Source organism: Somniosus microcephalus, chromosome 12 (assembly GCF_052327205.1).
Source record: "Somniosus microcephalus isolate GS21.2 chromosome 12, FLI_Smic_1.0, whole genome shotgun sequence".
Lineage (NCBI taxonomy): Eukaryota > Metazoa > Chordata > Chondrichthyes > Squaliformes > Somniosidae > Somniosus > Somniosus microcephalus.
Genome location: NC_140998.1, coordinates 81,149,407 through 81,173,793, shown reverse-complemented (window position 1 = coordinate 81,173,793; position 24,387 = coordinate 81,149,407). Strand labels below are relative to the sequence as shown.

Genomic DNA, 24,387 nt, shown 5'->3' with positions numbered 1-24,387 from the left:
CTTTGTGACTTGGGTCAATTGGTAGGAAGCTTGCAAGAGTAACTTATGACTTAAGATTTTTTTCTTGCCTCATCCTCTTCTCCAAATGAACTTCACAGATGGGAAATTACAAATTTGTAATTATAGATGCATCACAATATTTTGACATCCACAATTGGATGTTTATTACTTGTGCAGCAAAATTGATATTCTACAAATTGATATTTCTCATTTTCACATTTTAAAACACCTTAGTTGATACTATTTCACTGAGGATTCCCACTGAGACTTATGACTATAAATGTTATTGTGCTCACTGATATTGGCACAGCTTCTAATTTAGATTAATGCTACCTGAACATAAATCTTGGCAAACATTGGTAAAAGCACTAAGCAGCAGTTTGAGAAAACAGCTTCTTTTATGCAACAAAGCAAAATCTGAAACTCATTCTCCTTCAAAATGCAGAGGGCTGTGAACAGTGTACTGTACTGCCAATCTGTAAATACAAAAAGCAGCAAACGTACATCTGCAAAATGAACCGTTTCTATAGCATTCACTTCTACTTGCCCATTCCTAGAACATGACAGCAAACGTCAGAGTGGAGAGGTGAGGGTGAGTTGTCAAGTTCCCCATATTAAAATATTGTTTGAAAACTGTACAGTATCTTGTGTGATACTAGTTTCTGGTTAAATTTTTTCAATACTATTACACCAGTGAAGGTTTTGTATTTTTGTAGCACATGTTCAACAGAATCCGACACATTTTGTGGTTGCTCAAACTCAAAAGAGAGCTTGCTTGATTAAATGAGGGGACACTTTATAGATTAAGAACAGTTTGAGAATCAAACAAATTAACTTTAGTCAACACATCTCTAAGTTTAAAAAAAAAATCAAAATTTCCATCTCTTGAATATCTTCAGAAAATAATGGCCTAGGCAGTGCAATTTAAAGAGTTGCTCTAAAATTTCATTTTTGTCCATCTTCAAGACTTCTCTTCCCCTTAATACAGATACATACATTAAAAAAATGTGGAGCTCAAACTGTGACTTTGATCCAAAGTCCCATCAATAGCAATAGTTGTGAATATGGACAACAGCAGGAGTCCACTTTTACGAACTTATTTCTCAGGTATGTTGTACTTTAGGACTTAAAACTACCATACTAACTCTATTTCCTGTTCTGACAAGGGCTGACAACTAAAATGTTTACCTGCCTTTTTCTCCTTACAAATACTGGTGGGCCTGCTGTGTACTTTCAGCACTTAAGTTTTTTTTCCCCAGATTACCAACATTTTAGTTTATTTACACCTACTCTCTTAGGAACATACTCTCACAGGAGTGGACCATTCAGCCCCTCAAGCCTGTTCTGCCATTCAATGAGATCATGGCTGATCTGTAGCTCAACTCCATCTACCCACCTTGGTTCCGTAACCCTCAATACCCTTGCCTAACAAAAACCCAATAATTTCCAGTTTTAAAATTTTCAATTGACCTAGTCTCAACAGGTTTTTGGGGAAAGAGTTCAAATTCCCACTACCCTTTGTGTGAAGAAGTACTTCCTGACATCACCCCCGAATGGCCGAGCTCGAACTTCAAGATTATGCCTTTGTTCTGGAATCCCCTCCAGAAGAAATAGTTTCTCTCCATCTACCCTTTCCAGTAATCATCTTAAACACCTCAATTAAATCACCCCATGATCTTCTATACTCAAGGGAATACAAGCCTAGTCTATGCAAATTGTCCTCATAATTTAACCCTTTTAATCCCAGTATCATTCTGGCAAATCTGTGCAGCACCAATGCCAATATATCCTTCTGGAGATGCCCAGAAATGAATGCAGTACTCTAAATGGGGTCTAACCAGAGCTTTGTTTACCCTTAAATTATTTAGACTATACAAGTCAACAGTGGAAAGATATATTTATGTCCAGCCAAGTAAAATGGATTCTAGGCAGACAACCATTACCACTAACTTGCACTCTCAACACATTTAACACAAAATGTCCCAAGGCACTTTACAGAGTAGCAACAAGAGAAACGGAAGGCTGAGGAGGAGTGACTGAAGGCTTGGCAAAAAAGTGGAGTTCTAGAAGATTTAAAAAAGAGACTGAAGGTTAGAGATAGAAATAAAAACAGAAAATGCTGGAAATACTCAGCAGGTCAGGCAGCATCTGTGGAAAGAGAAACAATTAATGTTTCAGGTCGATGACCTTTCATCAGACCCGAAACATTAACTCTATCTCCCTTCATGGAGGCTGCATGGCCTGCTGAGTATTTCCAGCAGTTTGTTTTTATTTCAGATTTCCAGCATCTGCAGTAATTTGCTTGAGTTTAGGGATAGACTTCCATTAAGAACAGTAGCAGCAACTTGCATTTATATATTCCTTACGAAGACAGATGCTGAGCCAGAGGAGAGATTGGGGGGGGGGGGGGGGGGGGGGGGCAGAAAGAGGAGGGGTGTGACTAAATTTTGGTCGAAGAGATGGGTTTTAAGTAGGGTCATAAAGGAGAAGAGGGAGGTGTAGAGTTAGATGGATTGAGGGAGGTGCAGAGTTAGATGGATTGAGGGAGACAATTCCAGAGAGTAGGACCTATGTGATGGAAGGCGTGGCTGCCAATGGTAGGGCAAAGAGGGGATGCACAAGAGGTGATGTACCAGAGGCCAGGCAAAGATTTTGAGGGACCAATTTAGCAACTGACCTTATGTCTGCAGATGATGTCGCCATGGGCAGCATTCGGACAAGAGAAGCCAAAGATGAATCGCTGGAGGACTTCAGAGACAACTGCGCAGGGATGGAAAGAGAAACCGTTGCTCGAGATGCTCTGACGATGAGCAAATAGTTAAGAGTGGATCCAAGTGGGAGCAATCCCATGGAGATGGACAATAGAGGAGATGCATTGAAGGAGGATATGTGGTCAACTATATTAAGGTTGAGTAGAGATAATGTGCCACAGTCATAGAATGCCTTTAGCCAAGGCGATCTCAGTGCTGTGACATGGGCACAAATCAGAAATACCTAAATTTCCTGTCCATTCCCAACAATATGAGATCAATTACACTGACGGTGTCAACACCTACAACATTTGTTGCCCATAAATGTACAATACTTCATTATGAATTCACAAATTCAACAAATCTTCAAAATAGTGCCATGGTATTCTAAGTACAAGCTAGAAATCCTTCACTGGATATAATGGGCATATTCTTGATGTCCAACATTAACTGAGCATATATTGTCGTCTTGTATTAATTGTGGTTAAAAGAGAGCGTATTCCCTGATTTTCGCTAGGTCTACTTTTTCACCAAAATTAGTGCATTGAGGAAAATATATTTCTTGAAGAATATTAGTTAAGACTACTGAATGTCAATCATAAAACAGGAAAGAAAAAGGTTAGTACCCAAGCAAAGTCTTCAGAATTGGTTCTTTCAGAATCAAACGTTTTCTGTACATGGTAGCATAAGCTTTTTTTCTAGGAGTAGAAAGCTGCTAACCAATGTAAAATGTTGCAACCCTAATTGTATAACATTAAAATGGGCTGGATTCATTTTAGAAGGTTTGGTAAACCATGATGATTTTAGAAAGAAAGACTTGATTTATATACCGGCTTTCACAACCTCAGGTTGTCTCAAAGTACTTTACAGCCTTTGAAGTGTAGTCACTGTTGTAATGTCGGAAACAGCAGCTAATTTGTACACAGCAAGGTCTCACAAATAGCAATGAGATAGTGACCTAAAAGTCTGTTTTAGTGATTTCGGTTGCAGGATAAATATTAGATAGGACATTGGGGGGAACGCCCCAGCTCTTAGAAAAAGTGCCAGGGATCTTTTATGCCCACGAGGGTAGATGGAGCCTCAGTTTAATGTCTCATCCAAAAAATGGCAGCTCAGACAGTGCAGCACTCCCTCACAGTACTGCACTGGAGTGTCCGCCTAGATTTTGTGCTCAAGTATCTGGAGTGGGCTTGAACCCACAGCCTTCTGACTCAGACAAGAGTGCTACCACTGAGCCATGGCTGACACCTAATCTTTGAGCACAGAAAATTTCCAACTGCTAAGTATCATCTGTGATCTTTGTTTCTCATTGAAGCATTTTATTTTAGGATATGTGTTTGTTGATTCATTGTTTTATACATTGCTCATGAGGCTCTAAAGTTGTGGAAATACAAATCCTATTTCTACACCAAAAAAGTCACAACAATGATCAATTTGTTCATTCCCAGCCAAGTTTAATTTTTTTTAAAATAGCACAGGTTTTATATGAACAAAATACTTCACAAAAGTCTATGCAATACAATTTTCACTTGAGGCTGGCCATAATGCATTTGAATGCAATATGAATATTCTTTAATGGGAATTAAGTCAGAACAAAATATTCTGTAAACATTATAAATCTAGCATCTTGTTGTAAATTGGTTTTATAGACTCAACTTTCTTTTAAAACTGAAGTAAAATGTTGAATATATAATACAATATTTAGTATTCAAATGTATGGAAGATTCAGTAATACATGCACCCAGTTCCAATGTGTATGTTATTATAAACTTGTAAACTGGCCCATTTATACTGTGATTAGTTTAACCAGACAGCAGGTAGAGGAGAATTACCGACCACTTTCTGATCTTTCAAATCGACAAACTTTTTCACAACAGACTTCATCTTCCCTGACTCCATATGCCTTGACCGTAGCGCAAGGACATCCTAACAAGTTTTCGTGGGAGAAATACTAATCTGCATGCAAACATTCTGCATATATTTGGAAGTGGGCCTATATACCCATTGACTAACCAGGACTCCAAACTGGTCCTGATGTCAGAAAAATGTCTGTGGGTTTAGGCCAATTTGATTTTCTAGTAAAGCTCAGAAGCGTGCTAAATAGGCACCAGATTGGAGCCGAATCCCTATTCAACAACTTTTTTTTTTGTAAAACAGGATACAAGGTTTTGGATGAAGCAATACAGCTGCACCCCTTATGTATTTTAGCATAGACTTCATATATACATGCCTATTTCCATCTCCAGATCACTTAACCTCACCCAGAATGCTGCTAAAACCCTCATTCAAGCCTTTATGACTTCCAGCCTCAACTTCTCCAAGCCCTCCTTTCCAGTCTCCCGAGCTCCACCCCAAATTCTCCCATGCATCCAAAACTCTGCCACCCACATTCTAGTCCACACCAAGTCCCGCTCATGAATCACCCAACCCTGTTGACTTCTATTGACTCCCTTCCCCAACGCATTAGTCAAAATTCTCATACACACACACAGTTTGTTCAAGTTGTTTCCCGTTGTACTGCTACACTTTTTTGAACTTAGAAATGACTGTTGGCAATATTAGGGGTTAGACACTTAATGTGCTCATATGATACTCCACTGCCAATCATTTGAATGAGAGGTTAACCTCTTAAAATAGGAATGTCATATGAATACATTAAGCTTCTGCACCCTAATACCATCAACAGTAATTTCCAAGCTCTCAAAATAAATCCCTGATATTAGGATAGTATGAACAAATAGCTCATTACAGTAATTGCCACTGAGCATTATGGTCTTCACCAGATGACCGTGCATAGAGTCAGAGTTATACAGCACAGAAAGAGGCCCTTTGGCCCATCGTGTCCGCGCCGGCCATCAAGCCCCGTCTATTCTAATCCCATTTTCCAGCACTTGGTCCATAGCCTTGTATGCTATGGCGTTTCAAGTGCTCATCTAAATGCTTCTTGAATGTTGAGGGTTCCTGCCTCTACCACCCTTTCAGGCAGTGAGTTCCAGATTCCAACCACCCTTTGGGTGAAAAAGTTTTTCCTCAAATCCCCTCTAAACCTCCTGCCCCTTACCTTGAAACTATGCCTCCTGGTTATTGACTCCTCTACTAAGGGGAAAAGTTCCTTTCTATCTACCCTATCTATGCCCCTCAATTTTGTACACCTCAATCAGGTCCCCCCTCAGCCTTCTCTGCTCGAAGGAAAACAACCCCAGCCTGTCCAGTCTCTCTTCATAGCTGAAGCGCTCCAGCCCAGGTAACATCCTGGTGATTCTCCTCTGCACCCTCTCCAATGCAATCACATCCTTCCTATAGTGTGGCGACCAGAACTGCACACAGTATTCCAACTGTGACCTAACTAGCGTTTTGTACAGCTCCAGCATAACCTCCCTGCTCTTATATTCTATGCCTCGGCTAATGAAGGCAAATATCCCATATGCCTTTTTAACCACCTTATCTACCTGTCCTGCTGCCTTCAGGGATCTATGTACATGCACACCAAGGTCCCTCTGATCCTCTGTCCTTCCTAGGGTCCTACCATTCATTGTGTATTCCCTTGCCTTGTTAGTCCTCCCAAAATGCATCACCTCACACTTTTCAGGGTTAAATTCCATTTGCCACTGTTCTGCCCATCTGACCAACAAGTCTATACCGTCCTGTAATCAAATCAAATCAACTTTTATTGTCATTGTTAGTGCACAAGTGCAGTACAGGTAGACTATCCTTTATCCGAAAACCTCGGGACCAGCCGTGTTTTGGTTTTCGGAGAATTTCGGATTTCGGAAGGTGGGTCGGCAGGGGTCCGCAGGGGGGGGGGGGGGGGGGGGGTCAGCGGGGGGGTCGTGCGCACGACTCCCCGCCAACCCCGACCCCCGCCGGCCCTGCCCCCGCCGACTTACGGTCGGGGTCGGCGGGGGTTGTGCGCACGACTCACGCTGACCGAAAAAACCTTCGGTTTTTAAAGAGGGTTTCGGTTTTCGGAAGTCCGGATAAAGGGTAGTCTACCTGTACAACGAAATGTAGGCTTGCGGCTCCAGAGAGTGTACATTTAGATTAAGACATTTAAACATTCAACATACATTTGGCTTGTAATACATTAACATAAACATAACCATAATAAAGTGCATTGGCAGATGTGCAGGCTTTAGAGTTTATTTGTGGAGTTCAGTAGGATGACAGCCCTGGGAAAGAAGCGGTTCCTAAATCTGGTCGTATGGGTGCGAATGCATCTGTAGCGTCTCCCAGATGGCAGGAGGGCGAACACACTGGCTGGGGTGGGTAGGGTCTTTGATGATGGTCCGTGACCTCCGTAAACAGCGTTTCTGGTATATATGTGCTCTATGGTCGGTAGCTGGGTGCCGGTAATGCGTTGGGCAGTTTTGATTACCCGCTGCAGGGCTTTCCGGTCGTAGTAGCTACAGCTGCCATACCATACTGTGATATAGTTCGTCAGGATGCTCTCTATTGTGCAGCGGTAAAAGTTAGAGAGGATCAGGGGTGACAGGTTACATCCCTTTAGCCTCCTTAGGAAATATAGGCGCTGCTGGGCCTTCACCAGAGAGGAGGTATTGAGGGACCAGGAGAGGTCTTCCGTGATGTGGACTCCGAGGAACTTAAAGCTGTCCACCCTTTCCACCACAGCCCCATTGATGTGGATGGGGGTGTGACTTCCGCCTTTAGACTTCCTGAAGTCCACAATGATTTCTTTGGTTTTCTTGATGTTAAGAGCCAGGTTGTTATCGGCGCACCACTTCACGAGATGCTGGACCTCCTCCCTGTAGGCTGACTCATCGTTGTTGGTGATCTGGCCTACTACCGTGGTATCATCCGCAAACTTGATGATGGTGTTGGAACCATGAACAGCCACACAATCGTGGGAGTAGAGGAGGGGGCTCAGCACACATCCTTGTGGGGCCCCCGTGTTCAGGGTCAGGAAGGGGGGGGGGGGGCTGGGGGGAGGTGTGGTTACCTAATTTGACAGACTGGGGTCTGTTTGTTAGGAAGTCCAGGGTCCAGTTGCAGAGGGAAGTGTTCAGGCCAAGAGTGTGGAGTTTGGTGGCCAGCTCGTTGGGGACGATAGTGTTGAATGCTGAGCTGTAGTCTATGAACAGCATTCTGATGTAGGTCTCTTTACCATCTAAGTGATACAGTGCCGAGCAGTTGTGATTGCATCCTCCGTTGATCTGTTTGCACGATAGGCAAACTGGTGTTGGTCAAGAGAGGCGGGAACACTGGCTTTGATGTGAGCCAGGACCAGTCTCTCTCAACACTTCATTATGATGGGTGCGAGTGCGACAGGTCGATAGTCGTTCAGGCACAGGAATAATGGTAGCGGTCTTGAAGCATATAGGGACTACTGCCTGGGCCAATGACAGATTGAAGATGGCGGTGAAGACATCAGCCAGCTGATCAGCACATTCCTCGAGTACCCGTCCAGGGATGCTATCCGGTCCAGCAGCCTTTCGTGTGTTCACTCCGTGTAGAACACCCCTTATGTCGGAGGTCGACAGAGTGAGCACCTGGTCTTCCGGGGGTGGCAAGGCTGTGGTAGCCGGCTCCCTGTTGTCCCTGTCGAAGCGAGCGTAGAAGTTGTTAAGCTCCTCCGGAAGGGAGGCATCGCTAACCGGGGGGGCTGGTGTTTTTGCCCTTGTAGTCAGTGATGGACTGGATGCCTTGTCACATGCGCCGGGGGTCCGAGTTGTTGTGGAAATGATCCTCTATCCGCAGTGTCTGTTTCCTTTTGGCAGTCCTGATACCCTTTAAGGTTGGTCCTAGCTGCACTGTAAGCCGCCGCGTCGCCAGATTTAAATGCTGCGTCGCGTGCTTTCAACAGCGAGCGGACCTCTCCGTTCATCCAGGGTTTCTGGTTGGGGTATGTCCTGATATTTTTATGGGTCGTGACGACCTCGACGCAGCTGTTAATGTAGAATAGCACTGTGGATGCGTATTCCTCAATGTCATTATGGGCAAACATGCCCCAATCAGTGCGTTCGAAGCAATCCTGAAGCTCAGAGGCTGCCCCCTCTGGCCATACTTTCACTGATCTAACTGATGTTCTCACTCTTTTGATGAGCGGTTTGTATGCCGGGGCTAGAAACAGGGAGAGGTGGTCAGACTTCCCAAGGTGGGGGCAGGGAATGGCCTTATAAGCGTCTACAATGCTCGTGTAGACTTGATCCAGTGTGTTCTCCCGTTGTGGGGCAGGAAACAGTCTGGTGGAATTTCGGTAGTACAGTTTTTAGGTTTGTGTGATTGAAGTCCCCCGCGACGATAAAAGCTCCGTCTGGGTGCGCAGCTCGTCGTTCGCTGATGGCCCTGTAGAGGTCCTTCAGTGCTAGTTTGGCATTAGCGTGTGGTGGGATGTAGACCGCAGTGATGATAACAGCCGTGAATTCCCAAGGCAGGTAGAAGGGTCTGCACCTTACCATGAGGAATTCCAAATCAGCCGAGCAGGATCTATCGATCCCTCCTCACTATTTACCACTCCATCAATTTTCGTGTCATCTGCAAACTTACTGATCATACCTCCTACATTCATATCTAAATCATTAATGTACACTACAAACAGCAAAGGGCCCAGCACCGATCCCTGCGGTACACCACTGGACACAGGCTTCCAGTCACAAAAACAACCTTCAACCATCACCCTCTGCCTCCTGCCACTAAGCCAATTTTGGATCCGATGTGCCAAATTGCCCTGGATCCCATGGGCTCTTACCTTCTTGACCAGTCTCCCATGCAGGGCTTTGTCAAAAGCCTTACTGAAGTCCATGTAGACAACATCAACTGCACTACCATCATCCACACACCTAGTCACCCCCTTGAAAAATTCAATCAAATTGGTTAGACATGATCTCCCCCTGACAAAGCCATGCTGACTATCCTTGATTAATCCTTGCCTCTCTAAGTGGAGACTAATTCTGTCCTTCAGAATTTTTTCCAATAATTTCCCTACCACTAATGTTAGGCTCACTGGCCTGTAGTTCCCTGGTTTATTCCTACTACCCTTCTTGAATAATGGTACTACGTTAGCTGTCCTCCCGTGGCCAGAGAGGATCTGAAAATGTGTGTCAGAGCCCCTGCAATCTCCTCCCTTGCCTCACATAGCAGCCTGGGATACATCTCGTCTGGGCCTGGGGATTTATCCACTTTTAAGCCCACTGAAACCACTAATACCTCCTCCCTCTCAATACTAATTTGTTCAAGTATATCACAATCCCCTTGCCTGATTTCTATGCCTACATCGTCCTTCTCCATAGTGAACACAGATGTAAAAATATTCATTTAAAACCTCACCTATATCTTCCGGCTCTACACAGATTGCCACTTTGGTCCCTAATGGGCTCTACTCTTTCCCTGGTTATCCTCTTGCCCTTAATATACTTATAAAACACCTTGGGATTTTCCTTTATTTTGCCTGCCAGTGTTTTTTCATGCCCCCTTTTCACTCTCCTAATTTCTTTAAGTACCCCCCCCCCCTGCACTTTCTATACTCCTCTAGGGCTTCCATTATTTTTAGTCCTTTGTATCTGCCAAAAGCCTCCCTTATTTTCCTAATCCATTCTTGCATATCCCTTGACATCCAGAGTTCCCTGGGCTTGTTGGTCCCACCCACCCTTGACCTTTACGGGAACATGTTGGCATTGTACTCTATTTCCTTTCTGAAAGACTCCCACTGCTCTGATGTGGATTACCTACAAGTAGCTGATCCCAGTCCACTTTGGCCAGATCCTGCCATATCATATTAAAATCGGCCTTCCCCTAGTTTAGAACCTTTATTACCAGTCCATCTTTGTCCTTTTCCATGACTACATTAAATCTCACCGAATTATGGTCACGGTCACCAAAATGCTCTCCTACTGACACTTTTACCACTTGCCCGGCTACATTCCCTAGAATTAGGTCCAGTACCGCCCCCTCTCTTGTAGGACTTTCTACATGCTGGCTCAAAAAGCTCTCTTGGATGCATTTTAAGAATTCCACACCCTCTAATATTGGGGAAGTTGAAATCCCCTACTATTATTACCCTATTATTTCTACACCTGAGATTTGCCTACATATCCATTCCTCTATCTCCCCCTGACTGTTTGGGGGCCTATAGTACACTCCCAGCAAAGTGCTTGCCCCCTTTTTGTTTTTAAGTTTTACCCATATGGCCTCATTAGAAGAACCTGTTAAGAGATCATCCCTCCTTACAGCAGTAATTGACTCCTCGATTAATACTGCGACACCCCCTCCTCTTTTACTCCCCCTTGTGTTTCACCTGAAGATTCTATACCCTGGAATATTGAGCTGCCAGTCCTGCCCCTCCCTCAACCATGTCTCTGTGATAGCAACAATATCATACTCCCATGTGTTCATCAACACCTTCAATTCGCCTTGATCATCTATCATTTGCCATGTTGTGCTTTTGGAGCTAGGATCTGAAGTACTATTTTGGATCTCAGAAGGTAGTCCATTCAAGTTTACAATTTGAACCTTGTGTTTGAGATGTTTATTCTCCTGTCATTTTCCTTTATCAATTGTATCAATTATTGAATCTTCATTACTCTAAAACTGGGGATCAAAATTTTAAAAAAAGGGTTAAGTGAGCTTGCTGAGCAATGCTATAGAGTTCATATGGGGAAAAAAATCTTACCATTACACGTTCCAAGGAGGGCTGATAATCAAGAATAAGGTGTGCACACAAGAGGCTATTATTACACAAAATGAGGGCTCATGGGATTGGGGGTAATATATTACCATGGACTGAGGAATGGTTAAAGGACAGAAAATAGAGAGCAAGAATAAGCAGGTCATTTTTGGGTTGGCAGGCTGTAACTAGTGGGGTACCGTAAGGATCAGTGTTTGGGCCTCAGCTATTTACAATCTATATCAATGACTTAGGTGAGAGGACAGAGTGTAATGTATCCAAGTTTGTTGATTATACACAGCTAAGCGAGAAAATAAGTTGTGAGGAGGATGCCGAGAGATATAGAAAGGTTAAGTGAGTGGGCAAGAATATGACAGATGGAATATAATGTACAGAAATGTGAAGTTATCCACTTGGTAGGAAAAATAGAAAAGCAGAATACTTTTTAAAATGGTGAGTGATTGGGAAATGTTGGTATTCAGGAGGGACCTGGTGTCCTTGTACATGAATCACAGAAAGTTAACATGCAGGTACAGCAAGCAATTAGGAAAGCAAATGGTATGTTAGCCTTTATTACAAAAGGATTGGAGTATAAAAGAGTAAAGGTGTCTTACTGCAATTTATATAGGGCCTTGGTAAGCTCGTATCTGGAGTATGGTGTACAATTTTGGTCTCCTTAACCAAGGAAGGGTATACTTGCCTTAGAGGGAGTGCAGCAAAGGTTCACAGGACAATCCCCTCATCCCAGGAATCAGTCCAATGAGGAGAGACTGAACAGACCAGGTCTATATTCCCTAGAGTTCAGAAGAATGAGAGATGATCTCATTGAAACATATAAAATTCTTAAAGGGGCTTAACAGGGTAGATGCTGAGAGGATGTTTCCCCTGGTTGGGGAGTCTAGAACTAGGGGTCACAGTCTCAGGATAATGGGTAGGCCATTTAGGACTGAGATAAGGAGAAATTTCTTCACTCAGTGGGCCGTGATTCTTTGGAATTCTCTACCCCAGAGGGCTGTGGCGGCTCAGTGGTTGAGTATATTCAAGACAGAGATCGATAGGTTTCTGGCTATTAAGGGAACCAAGGGATATGGGGATAGTGCAGGAAGATGGAGTGGAGGTGGAAGAACAGCCATGATCTTATTGAATGGCTCGAAGGGCCTACTCCTGCACCTATTTCTCATGTTACGTTAACTAAATAATTAATTAGATGCCAGATTTGAGCAATAATCAGGGATAAAATCAGTGTCATAAACCATTTATAATTATCCATTTAGTAGGAGGAGGATGTGTTATCAACTTGTGTTAATAATTAGGTGCGATAGAGGAAATGTCATTAAAATATGGAATATGCATGTGTGAGGATTAAATAAAGTAAGGAATTATAACAGAAAATGCATGTGAAGTCTACATAATGAAAATGTGCATTAAAAATGAATGAGAATTAAACAAACAGTGGAGATATATATATATATATATAAAAAATATGTTAATTATGAGTAAACAACACTAAATTTAATCCTTACTCATACCTTAAGACTACAAAAATAAACAAACAGTGGGTGTACTTATTACCTGCAGTTAGGGTATTGGTTTTCAAGTATCTGGAGCCAAGAGAGAAGAATCTTGGCACCCAGTGATGAGTCTACCAATACAGGTTCCATAACTGAGCCAGGCCTGGGGTTAGGGGAAAGAGGGACGAGGTGGTAGCGCTGGTATTGGCTACCACCGTAAATTTGGATTTATATCGCACATTTAACATAGAAAATTGTCCTAAGGAGCTTCTCAGGAGGTACAAGTCATCAAAAGTGCCCTAGAGAACTGCAGACCTACTGAATTCAAGATTGGATTACCAAATCTACCACATAGGGGTGACTTGGTTCCAAAAATACATTGCCTGGGGTATTGATCCTAAGGCGACCTACTCCCCCTCAAGGGGGATAGAGGATAGTCACTAGTTGGACCATTCCAAGTACTAGCTAAAATAATTAATACACAGCACCAAGCTTTCACACCAGGATTAGTCAGCCATTTTTTTGCATCCTGGCAGATAATTGCCAGTACTATTTCAACGACAAGAGAGTGTGCCCAAATATAGACATGTGGGGTATGTATCCACTTTCTACTCTCCTCCCCACAATATAGAACAATGACTGCACTTACAAAGTAATTCATTGCATGTGAAGTGCTTTGAGGTATTTTTCAGATACACGATAAAACACTATCTAAATGCAAGCATTTCTTTGCATCGAAAAAACATTTCACTATGCATGCTTCAGACTAACTTCTCACCAGTCTGTCTCAGCTTTACTTCCTTACACTATAGGTTGCAATCTATTTGGTTTACACAAGAAAAGAACTAAGTATTCACTTATTTGTTTTGCTTTCTCAACTGAGAACTACCCATTATATAGGGATCAGCATCTGAAGTTGGGCTTTAGAACCATTTTCACAGCTCAAGCAATCTGAGTATGAATTCTGGTTCTCCAAAGCTAAATTCTGGACCACCAGTATTCATCTTTAACCACCGGAAGATGATGAAGTCCCGAAAACCTCATCACAACTTTCCTTAAATATGCCAGCAACACTGTCCCTGCGTAACTTTCACCAGTTGATAAAGATATGGTTCAGCAGTTTAATGTTATCCAGTGCCCAACTAGAATGTGTACATTATTAGTTAGTGGTGCTAGAAATCAGGGTTGTCATAAAGATAACAAAGATCCTCAGTACAGATATGCCAGATTTTGACACATACTTGTATAGATGTTTTTAGCATTACAAGTAATCTTGTTAGAAAAATAAAGTCACCCTTAAGATTTATTTTCTGAACAAGCCCAATAGAATTGTTCTTGTATGCAAGTAAAATAAAACCTCTAAGCGTTACCAGTTCGGAGTGAAAATTTCCCAGACCTGGCAAGGACATTTGCTGGTTTTCTGAAGCACTTTGGAAATAGGCATTACAATGGAAAGACTGCTTGCAATGAATGTCAATGTTCAATGCAGACACAAATCAAATGCATGCACTTTTGCATATGATCTACCCAATGTTCTGAAAAGTTCAGCGGCTCCTCAGTGTTGCTTTCTCCCTCTTATCAGGTTCTTTCAATATTATCTTCCTGCTTTTTAAAGATCATTTGGTCTGTGCCAGAAGCTTATACTGCTTGTGTAGTTTTGCTGTCGGCTGATACAATTTCTGACAAAGATGACAAAGATGAGAGATTTATAGTGATTTCTTAAGCATTCAGCTGTTTCATCAATTGAATATTTTGGGGTGACTGTTATTTGAACTGGGTATATATCATCACATAACAGTCATCTGAACCTGCAGTCAATAGCCTGCTGAGTCAGGCAAGAAAGCAGTAGACAGTGACAAACAACTTGCTGATAGGTCACGGGCTACAAACAGCCGCTGTGTGGTTGGATATAAAGTACAAGTCACTTGACCACTGAATGGTTATTTTGGCACTGCCACTAGTTGAGAAATACACTAGATTGGTCAGCTAAATAAAAACACATGGTCAAGTCTCAATTTAGCTCCTGCTTTGGCCACAAAAAAAAGTCCGCACCTAAAGTGCTCTCTTAATAACTGCTCCCTTAAAGTACAAAATACAATACAGCATGCATGGCTTAGAATCGGCATTCAACAGATCCTAACATTTTAATTGTAGCCAAGTTTCAGCCAAAATTATCACCAGTGACTGGATCCACACCAGAGATAAATCCCCCCCACAAGGACAGGACAGCCATTAACTAATAATCAGGAAGATGAATATAAAATAGCTCTAGTTTTATCAGCAGCAGTAGTCGCAGTACACTCACAAAGAGACAAAGACACAGATCCTCACTTGACCTCCATCTGGCGGTCAATACAAACATTTTAGATTAATTTTTATGGAAATCTTCCAATACTAACACGTCCAATACTTAGTTACACAGAATCTTTTTGAACTCCATGTTCAGCAAATTTCATTTGTCCCACCTCTCCAGACTTCAATAATTCTCTGCAATACAAATCTTTTATCAGTCCACTTTCAATTAGGTTTTGGATTTTCCTTCTATCTTAAAGCACCTACTATATTATTGCAAACAACAACTAATGGTGCTTGCTTTTCTGGATTGATTACCTACAGTATAGCATTACAGGTGTTTTGCACGTCATCTAATGAACGCACAGTATTTCTTTGAGCAGTTATCTGAAAGAATGCTTCTTCTTTGCTCTGTTCCACATCTTACGATTTGGACACTTATAGAACCCTTTGGCCACAATAACAGCCTCCTTTTGCTCTCTGACCCAGTAGAGCAGAATTGAAGCATAAAACCCACTATCACATGCACTGCTGTGCATCCTGAAGAACCAAAAATCTAATCACCATTAGTAACTGAAAACTTAAAGCTTAGCTCTGCAAGTTCTTCACTGATACAGCTTTGATTTGTTTTTCCTCCCCAAACTTTTTCTAATTTTGGTTTGAGCTGTAGACACAACCATTTTGCCAATTAACATGAAATTTGGTGGCAGATTCCAGAGTTATGGAATCCTTGGGAAGTTTCTAACCAAGTTAACATTACAGTGAAAAGCCTTACCGCAAAAATCCACTGCAGCATTGGTGAGCACAATACATCAGCAATGTTAACAATACAACAGGAGCACTCCCTCTCCATTTCTGCACTAGCTGCTTGGAATTATATATTCTTCTTTAGTGAACACCATTCTAACAACAGTTACCCACCTTTCATGCCACTGCCCTCTTCTTGGAATGTATTACGTGTCATTGCTTGATCTTCAAGATGCTCACTCCCACCGCTACCCGAGGAAGCAACACTGCTCTGTGGGGAGAGAGGAGCATGGTCTGATGGGATACACTGAGGTCCCCTTGCTCGCAGGTCTTCATGGGACATCCATCCATGACCTAGAGGCTGATTTGGCACATTGATTGGTGGGGTAAGAGATACTGAACGCTTCAGAGGGCTGTGGTGTGTCTGGCCTGAGAGAACTAGAAAACATATTATAACATAGAATAGTTATTCATCGAAAGCAATTAAGTGTCAAAGTCTAATATCCGTAAACCTACCAAATGTGCCAGTTATAAACATGCTCTTGCCTTTATCATACATGACTTTTATGAAGTTATAATCCTGTAACAATCTTATGTTGGGATCTAGATTTTATGGTCTCAACAGATTGCTTGGTTACACACATGACATCATAAGCCCATTGCTCATCAATGGAATTCACTGATATTCCCATAAAATCCACAATTGTATACAAGACGGGCAGAGCCAGAGAAGTATGTAATGCAACATTGGTCTTGGGCTCATGGGTGCACTGGAGGCTAAAATAATGTCCATCAAGTCTAAAGCCATTTTACACACACACACACACACACACACACACACACAATTAATTTATTATACACACAGAACAACAAATTAGTAAATTATTTCTATTACTTGCATAAAGCTGCAAAAGTCAAGCAACGTTTCCCTTCCGTGCCCAAATCTCACATTTTGTACTCCATCAAAACTAAAGGACGCGACTGCTGCCAACGACAACTTACTTGCGCAGGCGCAGTTCGTGGCTTTTTGTTTGCTCTCGGCGGATTTCCCACAGATTAGAGAGAAAGGTGAGGGGTGGAAATTTCAGGTATTGCGAGGGCTATAATGTGACTTGAAGGTGATATCAGGATGTTGTCAGCTTGTGGGAGTTTTACTGTACTCTCACGGAGTGTGTTTATCATTATCAGGTCCTCGGTCTGTTGTGGTTTGAACACGAGGCTGGTGAACAAAATTTAGGCGCAGGATGTTAGGATTTAATCGGCTGGGAAAAGGATCGTTGAGATAGAGAGAGGAGCACTAGACAGAGAGTGGAGAGGAAAACGAGGGGGTGGGCGGAGAAGGGACACGAAGAGAGACACAGAGAGTGTGACAGTGGTGAGAGTAATTCATCAGAATGAACTGCTAAAACTTCCAGTACAATTTAATGAGGAAATGTGACAAAGGTGAAATTAGGATGTCGTCAGCTTGAGGATTTTATTGTACTCTCACCTCCATCTGTGGTGAATATTTGGGAGCTGACATTTATACGCTCTGCGCAGCTTCCGGTTCGTTGGCAGCAGTCACTCCGAACTAAAAAATGCTTTCCATTTCTAGATGCTCAGCTTAAAATTGCCATAGAACAAAGAATGTTGCATATTTTGGACAGAAGGTAATCTTAGTGTTTGACCCAGATGACCCAAATTACCCCAAGGCTTCAGGTTTCAAACATTCGGACCATCTTTGGAAAATATTTAGCCCCAAAGTAGCAACTAATAAATATCAATTTAAAATATATCAGTGCATTAATGCTGTTTTCCAGAATAAAAATAACAGTGGGGCAGGGGCCAAAAAACTGTTAGAATTGCTATTTCACATGAACACAGAATGTATTGACAGCAGTGGCCACAATAACTAGAACATGCCCTTATGCAAACAGTTATATTGTTCTCTATTACCTTCGGTCTTGTAGGCTACAAGTTTGGCAGGTCATAACTACATCTGGACAACTATTCTATCCTAACATGCAACTGAGAACGTGGTCATATTTCAGTTATCTGTTACACAGTGATTTTAAAGCACCAATTCTTTCAATAAATCCCAATTCAATTTTGATCTGATGGTTAACCATCGGTAGTGTCCAAATTTCACTCCTCTTCTCACCAATTTCACACACACACACTTTTGCTTACCTTGCAACCAAGGCAGCAATGCAAGAATGAAGAAAGTTATTATGTGGCAAGGGTAGAGAGCACTTCCATTAACACATTTTACTGCAGAGATCAGACAGCATTGACACCCTATGGTTACCAAGTCCAATAAACTCAACAGAAACTCAGGAAAAAAGTTTCTCTCTTAGGTCTTCTATTGCACAAGGTCTCCCTTTTCGGTTACATATAACTATTAGGTCAGAGTACAAATTACAGAGCGAGCCAAAAAGTGAAATGCATCGTTTTTGTTCCTAACTGCTGAGCAGGAGCTGCAGCTCCTTTAATTCATTTCCATTTATTAAGCGTTTCACTGTTCGATGTGAACATAGCAACATTCACTCACACCATTGTTATTCTAGAAAATAAACCAACTCTAGGTGGACAGCCACAACTGGAAACTGCAGATATTTCTTCTGCCTAGTGGAAACACTCAAATGGAACATCTGTGACTCAGCTAACTAGTTTATACTAAAAAAAAAATAGGTTCACATATGTTAAAGCTAACTTGTGAAACAGAAGTAATAAGGACTTAAAAGTACTTACCCTTCACTTAAATTGTATTATTCTAGGTATAATTATGCCTAGCATTTGTGCTGAGGTGGGGGTCGGGAGCCTTACAGGCTAGGAGAACATGGGGTGGAAAGGAAAGAGTGAAAGAGCAAGTGGTAGGGGATTCGATAGTTCGGGGAGCAGACAGGCATTTCTGTGGCCGTAGACATGACTCCAGGATGGTATGTTGCCTCCCTGGTGCCAGGGTCAAGGAGGTCACTGAGCGGCTGCAGGACACTGAGGGGGGGGAGGGTGAATCCAGAGGTCGTTGTCCATATCGGTACCAATGACCTAGGCAGAAAGAGGATTGAGGTCCTACAGGCAGAGTTTAGGGAGCTGGGAGATTAAAAAGCAGGACCTCACTAGGTAGCAATCTCCGATTGCTCCCAGTGCCACGTGCTAGTGAGTACAGGAATAGGAGGATAGAACAGATGAAAGCGTGGCTGGAGAGATGGTGCAGGAGGGAGGGCTTTAGATTCATGAGGCATTGGGACCGTTTCTGGGGAAAGTGGGACCTGTACAAGCAGGACAGGTTACACCTCAACAGAGCCGGGACCAATATTCTCGCAGGGAGGTTTGTTAGTGCTGTTGGGGAAGGTTTAAACTAGCTTGACAGGGGGATGGGCACCAGCATATAGGAGTAGAAAAGAAGAATAAGGTGCATAAAAGAGTGAGTGTGTTGGATAGTACTAGAGGTGGTAGTACAGTAGTATATTAGATAGCAGACTAAGAAAGACTACAAAAAATTCAAAAATGGGTTTAGAATGCATGTACGTAAACGCACAAAGTGGTGAATAAGGTTGGTGAGCTACAAGCACAATTAGTCGTGTGGCAATAACGGAAATGTGGCTTAAAAATGGTGAGGACTGGGCACTTAATATTCAAGGATACAAGGTGTTCAGAAAAGATAGGGAAGGAAAAAAGGGAGGTGGGGTGGCACTGCTGATTAAGGAAGACATTGTAGTGTTGGAAAGGGAGGATGTTCTGGAGGGGTAAGGACAGAATCCATTTGGTTGGAGTAGAGGAGCAAAAAGGGTTTGATCACGCTATTGGGGTATTCTACAGGCCTCCAAATAGTGAGAGGGAGGTAGAGGAGCAAATCTGCAGGGAAATTGGCTTAAGGACAGAAAACAGCGAGTTGTGGTAAATGGCTGTTTTTCAGACTGGAGGATGGTAGACAGTTGTGTTCCCCAAGGGTCAGTGGTGGGACCACTGCTTTTTTGATATATATGACCTGGATATTGGGAGAGAGTAGAATTGCTAAATTTGCCAATGACACCAAACTTGAGGGTGTGGCAAACAGCGATGATATCAATCGACTGCAACAGGACATAGAAAGGCTAGCAGAATGGGCAGACAAGTGGCAGATGGAATTTAATAGAGAAGTGTGAGGTGATAAATTTTGGCAGAAGGAACAAGGAGAGGCAATATACACTTAATGGCATAGTTTTAAGATTGTGCAGGGACAGAGGGACCTGGGAGTTAATGTGCATAGGTCCCTGAAGGTGGCAGAACATATTGAGAGAGTGGTTAACAAAGCATATGGGATCTTGGGCTTCATAAATAGAGGTATTGAGTACAAAAGTAGTTATGCTGACACTTTATAAAGCGCTGGTTAGGCCACAACTGGAGTATTGCGTCCAGTTCTAGTCACCACACATTAGGAAGGATGTGAAGGCCCTTGAGAGGGTGCAGAGGAGATTTACCAGAATGGTTCCGGGGATGGGGGATCTTAGCTACAGACAGGTTGGAGAAGCTGGATTTGTTTTCATTAGAGCAAAGGAGGTTGAGGGGTGATTTGATAGAGGTGTACAAGATTATGACGGGTTTGGATAGGCTAAATGGGGAAAGGCTGTTCCGACTAGTTTATGGTACAAGGACTAGGGGACACAGATTTAAGGTTTTGGGCAAGAGATACAGGGGGATGTGAGGAAAAACCTTTTTACACAGCGAGTGGAGATGACCTGGAATTCGCTGCTGACGGAAGTGGTGGAAGCGGAGACACTCAATGTTTTCAAAGGGAGACTGGATAGGCACTTGAGGGAAATAAACTTGCAGGGCTACGGGGATAGAGTGGGGAAATGGGACTGACTGGATTGCTCTAGAGAGCCGGCACGGACTCGATGGGCCGAATGGCCTCCTTCTGTGCCGTTATGACTCTATGCCCTGCTGATTCTGTTTTTCTAGTTCCCTCTCCCTAAAGAGCATTTTAAATCAAAGCATTACAGATAAAGAACCATATAGCAGTGGTTGAGATTTTACTGTGTGGGGGGATCCCTGCAAATACCGACACTTCCTGACGCACTCCTGAAATTCTGAAGATAGTGTCAGCTACCCAAAGGAAAAACAGTGATGTCATTGCAGATAATGTTTACTCAAAGTAAAAGAAAAATACAGATATCTGATGAAGTCATGTACCCCTGAGGGTCCAGTGACACTGGATAGTAAAAGAAAAGTTGCTAATGCTAGAAATTTCCAGTAAAAATAGAAAACCCTGGCAATACAGAACAGGTTCTTCAACATCTGAAAAAAGAAGTCAGGTTAATATTTTATTTGTAGTCCCTTGATCACAACTTGCATTAGTAGCACTACTTCACCAGCTCTGGAACAAACAGAAACCCGCCTCTTTTTTTTTATTTTTAAAAAAAGATGCAGATATGCATGTTGTCCATTTCCATGAGGAACTTTAGTTATCGTTAGGTGCAAAGAAAAGAGCAGTGGCGAGACCGGACCTGGTCGGGGACGGAGCGGAGGCTGGGAAATAAAGAGCGGAGGAGAGAGACCAAAAAAAAAAATCAAGGAGTGACATCTCAGGACAGCAGGTAGGTGATTGGTTGATGAGTATGAGTATTGTGGCTTTTTTTCCTCTAACCTAGGCAGTAATTTAAACTAAGAGCTGGGGAACTATAACTAGTACTTTATTAATTTAACAACTTGATATACTAATTAATATACTATAAATCATTTGAATAAAAACTTTAAATTAATTCAGGTTATTAATAAGAAAATAAATAAAAAGAATTCTAGAGATGGCAGGGCAGGCTGTGTCAGGACTGTAGTATGTGGGAGTTTGTGGACAGCGAGACTGTTCCGGATGTCTCTGCCTTCAGTCACTTTGGCTCAGAGTTAGAGACACTCCGAAACATAAGGGAGGGGAAGGAATTTCTGGATAGTTTTATCCAGAATACAGTCACACCCCAGAGTAAATCACAGGTTCAGGAAGGGGGGGGGGGGGGGGGGGGAAAAAGAGTGTGACTGCTCGGGAGACAGATAACAGGGACTTAGGAGAGGTTGAGAAGGAGGTCCCGCAGACACTGGTCCTATCCAATAGGTATAATGTACTCGCTACCTGTGAGGACAAGGAGAAAGACTGCAGGGAGGACAGCCACAATGCAGACCAAGGCACCGTGGCTCAGAAGGCTGTCCACTGGGGGTGGCGGTGGCGGTGGAAGAGCAGAATAGAAAAGTGGTAGTGCTAGGGGATTCTATAATTAGGGGGACAGATAGCATCCTCTGCAGCCATGAACGAGAATCATGAAGGGTGCGTTGCCCAGGGGAAGAGATATCGCAAGGTGGCTAGAGAGGAATTTAGAATGGGAGGGAGGTAAATCCAGTTGTCGTGGTCCATGTCGGAACAAACGACATAGGTAGGAACAGGGAGGAAGTCCTGCTGAAGGAGTATCAGGAGTTAGGAGCTAAATTGAAAAGCAGGGCCTCAAGGGTAATAATCTCTGGATTATTATTTATATTTAGAAAAGATAGAAGGGGGAAAAAGGCGAGGTGGAGTAGCCGTACTTATCAGGGATAACAATGGCAGTAAAAAAGTGACGCAGGTATCAGCAAGACAGAAACAGAATCCATGTGGATAGAGATAAAAGACAATAAAGGATCAATCACAATGGGGGTAGTCTACAGATCACCTAATACTGGAAGGGAGGTGGAGGAAGAAATATGCAAAGAAATTAGGGAAATTAGTAAAAAATAGAATAATCATCATGGGGGATTTCAACTACCCCGATATTAAATGGGACAGAAGAGGTAGGTAAAGAGGATAAGGGAATGGAGTTCCTACAATGTGTACAGGACTCCTTTCTAACCCAATATGTAAAAAGCCCAACAAGGGAGGATTCGCTATTGGATCTAGTAATGGGGAATGAACCAGAGCAGGTAAGAAGTAAAAGTAGGGGCACATCTAGGCAATAGTGACCATAATATAATATGCTTTAAGATAATAATTGAGAAGGACATAAGTATGAGGAAGACTAGGGTAATAGATTGGAAAAAAGCTGATTTTGAAGGGCTGAGAATAGAACTTGGGAAAATAAAATGGACAACAACATTGGCAAACAATGGCAGAGAACAGCAATGGGAAACATTTAAAATGGTGTTCAACAAAGTCCAGGAAAAAATATATTCCACTAAAAAAACCACTAATGGGACACTACAGATACAGATAAATGAAGCCATAAGGGAAAAACTGAGTGTAAGGAAAGAGGCATACATTAAGTACATGGACAGCAGGGGAGTGTATGATAAGACTACGAAGAGATTAGGAGAGAAGTCAAAAAAAAAATTAGGAAGGCAAAGAGGAACTATGAAACTAGATTATCAAGGAACATAAATAGTAAAATATTTTATAGGCATATGAATAAAAAAAGGTCGGGATGGGAATAGGGCCATTAAGGGATGGACATGATAACACCACACGCAACGATAGAGAGATGGCAGAAATATTAAATAATTACTTTGCTTCAGTATTTACCAGGGAGATAGAACAGGTTGACATGATATTGGATGAGATTAGTTATGAAATAAATGCATTTAAAATAAAAAAAGGATATTAAATAACCAATTAGAGAAGCGTGCAATAAAGGCACAGCAGTCATCATGGGTGACATTAATCTACATATAGATTGGGCTAACCAAATTAGTAACAATACTGTGGAGGAGGAATTCCTGGAGTGTTTATGAGATGGTTTCCTGGAACCAACCAGAGATCAGGCCATCTTAGATTGGGTATTATGTAATGAGAAAGGATTAATTAGCAATCTTGTTGTACGAGGCCCCTTGGGTCAGAGCGATCATAATATGATGAATTCTTCATTAAGATGGAGTGTGAAGTAGTTGACTCAGAGACTAGGGTCCTCAATTTAAATAAAGGAAACTACGATGGTCTGAGGCGCAAGTTGGGTAGGATTGATTGGGGAATGTCACTCAAAGGGTTGACGGTGGATAGGCAATGGCAAACATTCAAAGACCGCATGGATGAACTACAGAATTTGTTCATCCCAGTTTGGCATAAAAATAAAACAAAAAAAAGTGACTCAACCGTGGCTAACAAGGGAAATTAGGGATAGCATAAAATCCAAGGAGAGGACATATAAATTGGCCAGAAAAAGCAGTAAACCTGAGGATTGGGAGCAGTTTAGGATTCAAAGGAGGACAAAGGGATTAATTAAGAAGGGGAAAATAGAATATGAGAGTAAGCTAGTAGGGAACATTAAAAACTGACTGTAAAAGCTTCTATAGATATGTGAAGAGAAAAAGATTGGTGAAGTCAAGCGTAGGTCCTTTGCAGTCAGAATCAGGGGAATTTATAATGGGGAACAAAGGAATGACAGACCAATTAAATACATATTTTGGTTCGGTCTTCACAAAGGAGGACACAAATAACCTCCCAGAGATGTCGGGGAACATAGGGTCTGATGAAAGGGAGGAACTGAAAGAAATC

The 24,387-nt window shown here is 42.3% G+C and overlaps 1 protein-coding gene across 5 annotated transcripts in view; it reads right to left on the bottom strand.

Moving 5' to 3' along the window:
* samd4a (sterile alpha motif domain containing 4A) overlaps nucleotides 1-24,387 on the bottom strand; it is a 191,612-nt gene that overhangs the window by 67,751 nt on the left and 99,474 nt on the right. For 4 of the 5 annotated variants that reach the window (XM_086003216.1, XM_086003219.1, XM_086003215.1 and 1 more), the window contains one exon: nucleotides 16,095-16,358. The exons of the other annotated variant lie outside the window; for it this stretch is intronic. In XM_086003216.1, the coding sequence (XP_085859342.1) occupies nucleotides 16,095-16,358 (264 nt within the window). The remainder of the gene's footprint in view (nucleotides 1-16,094; nucleotides 16,359-24,387) is intronic. 5 annotated transcript variants of the gene reach the window in all.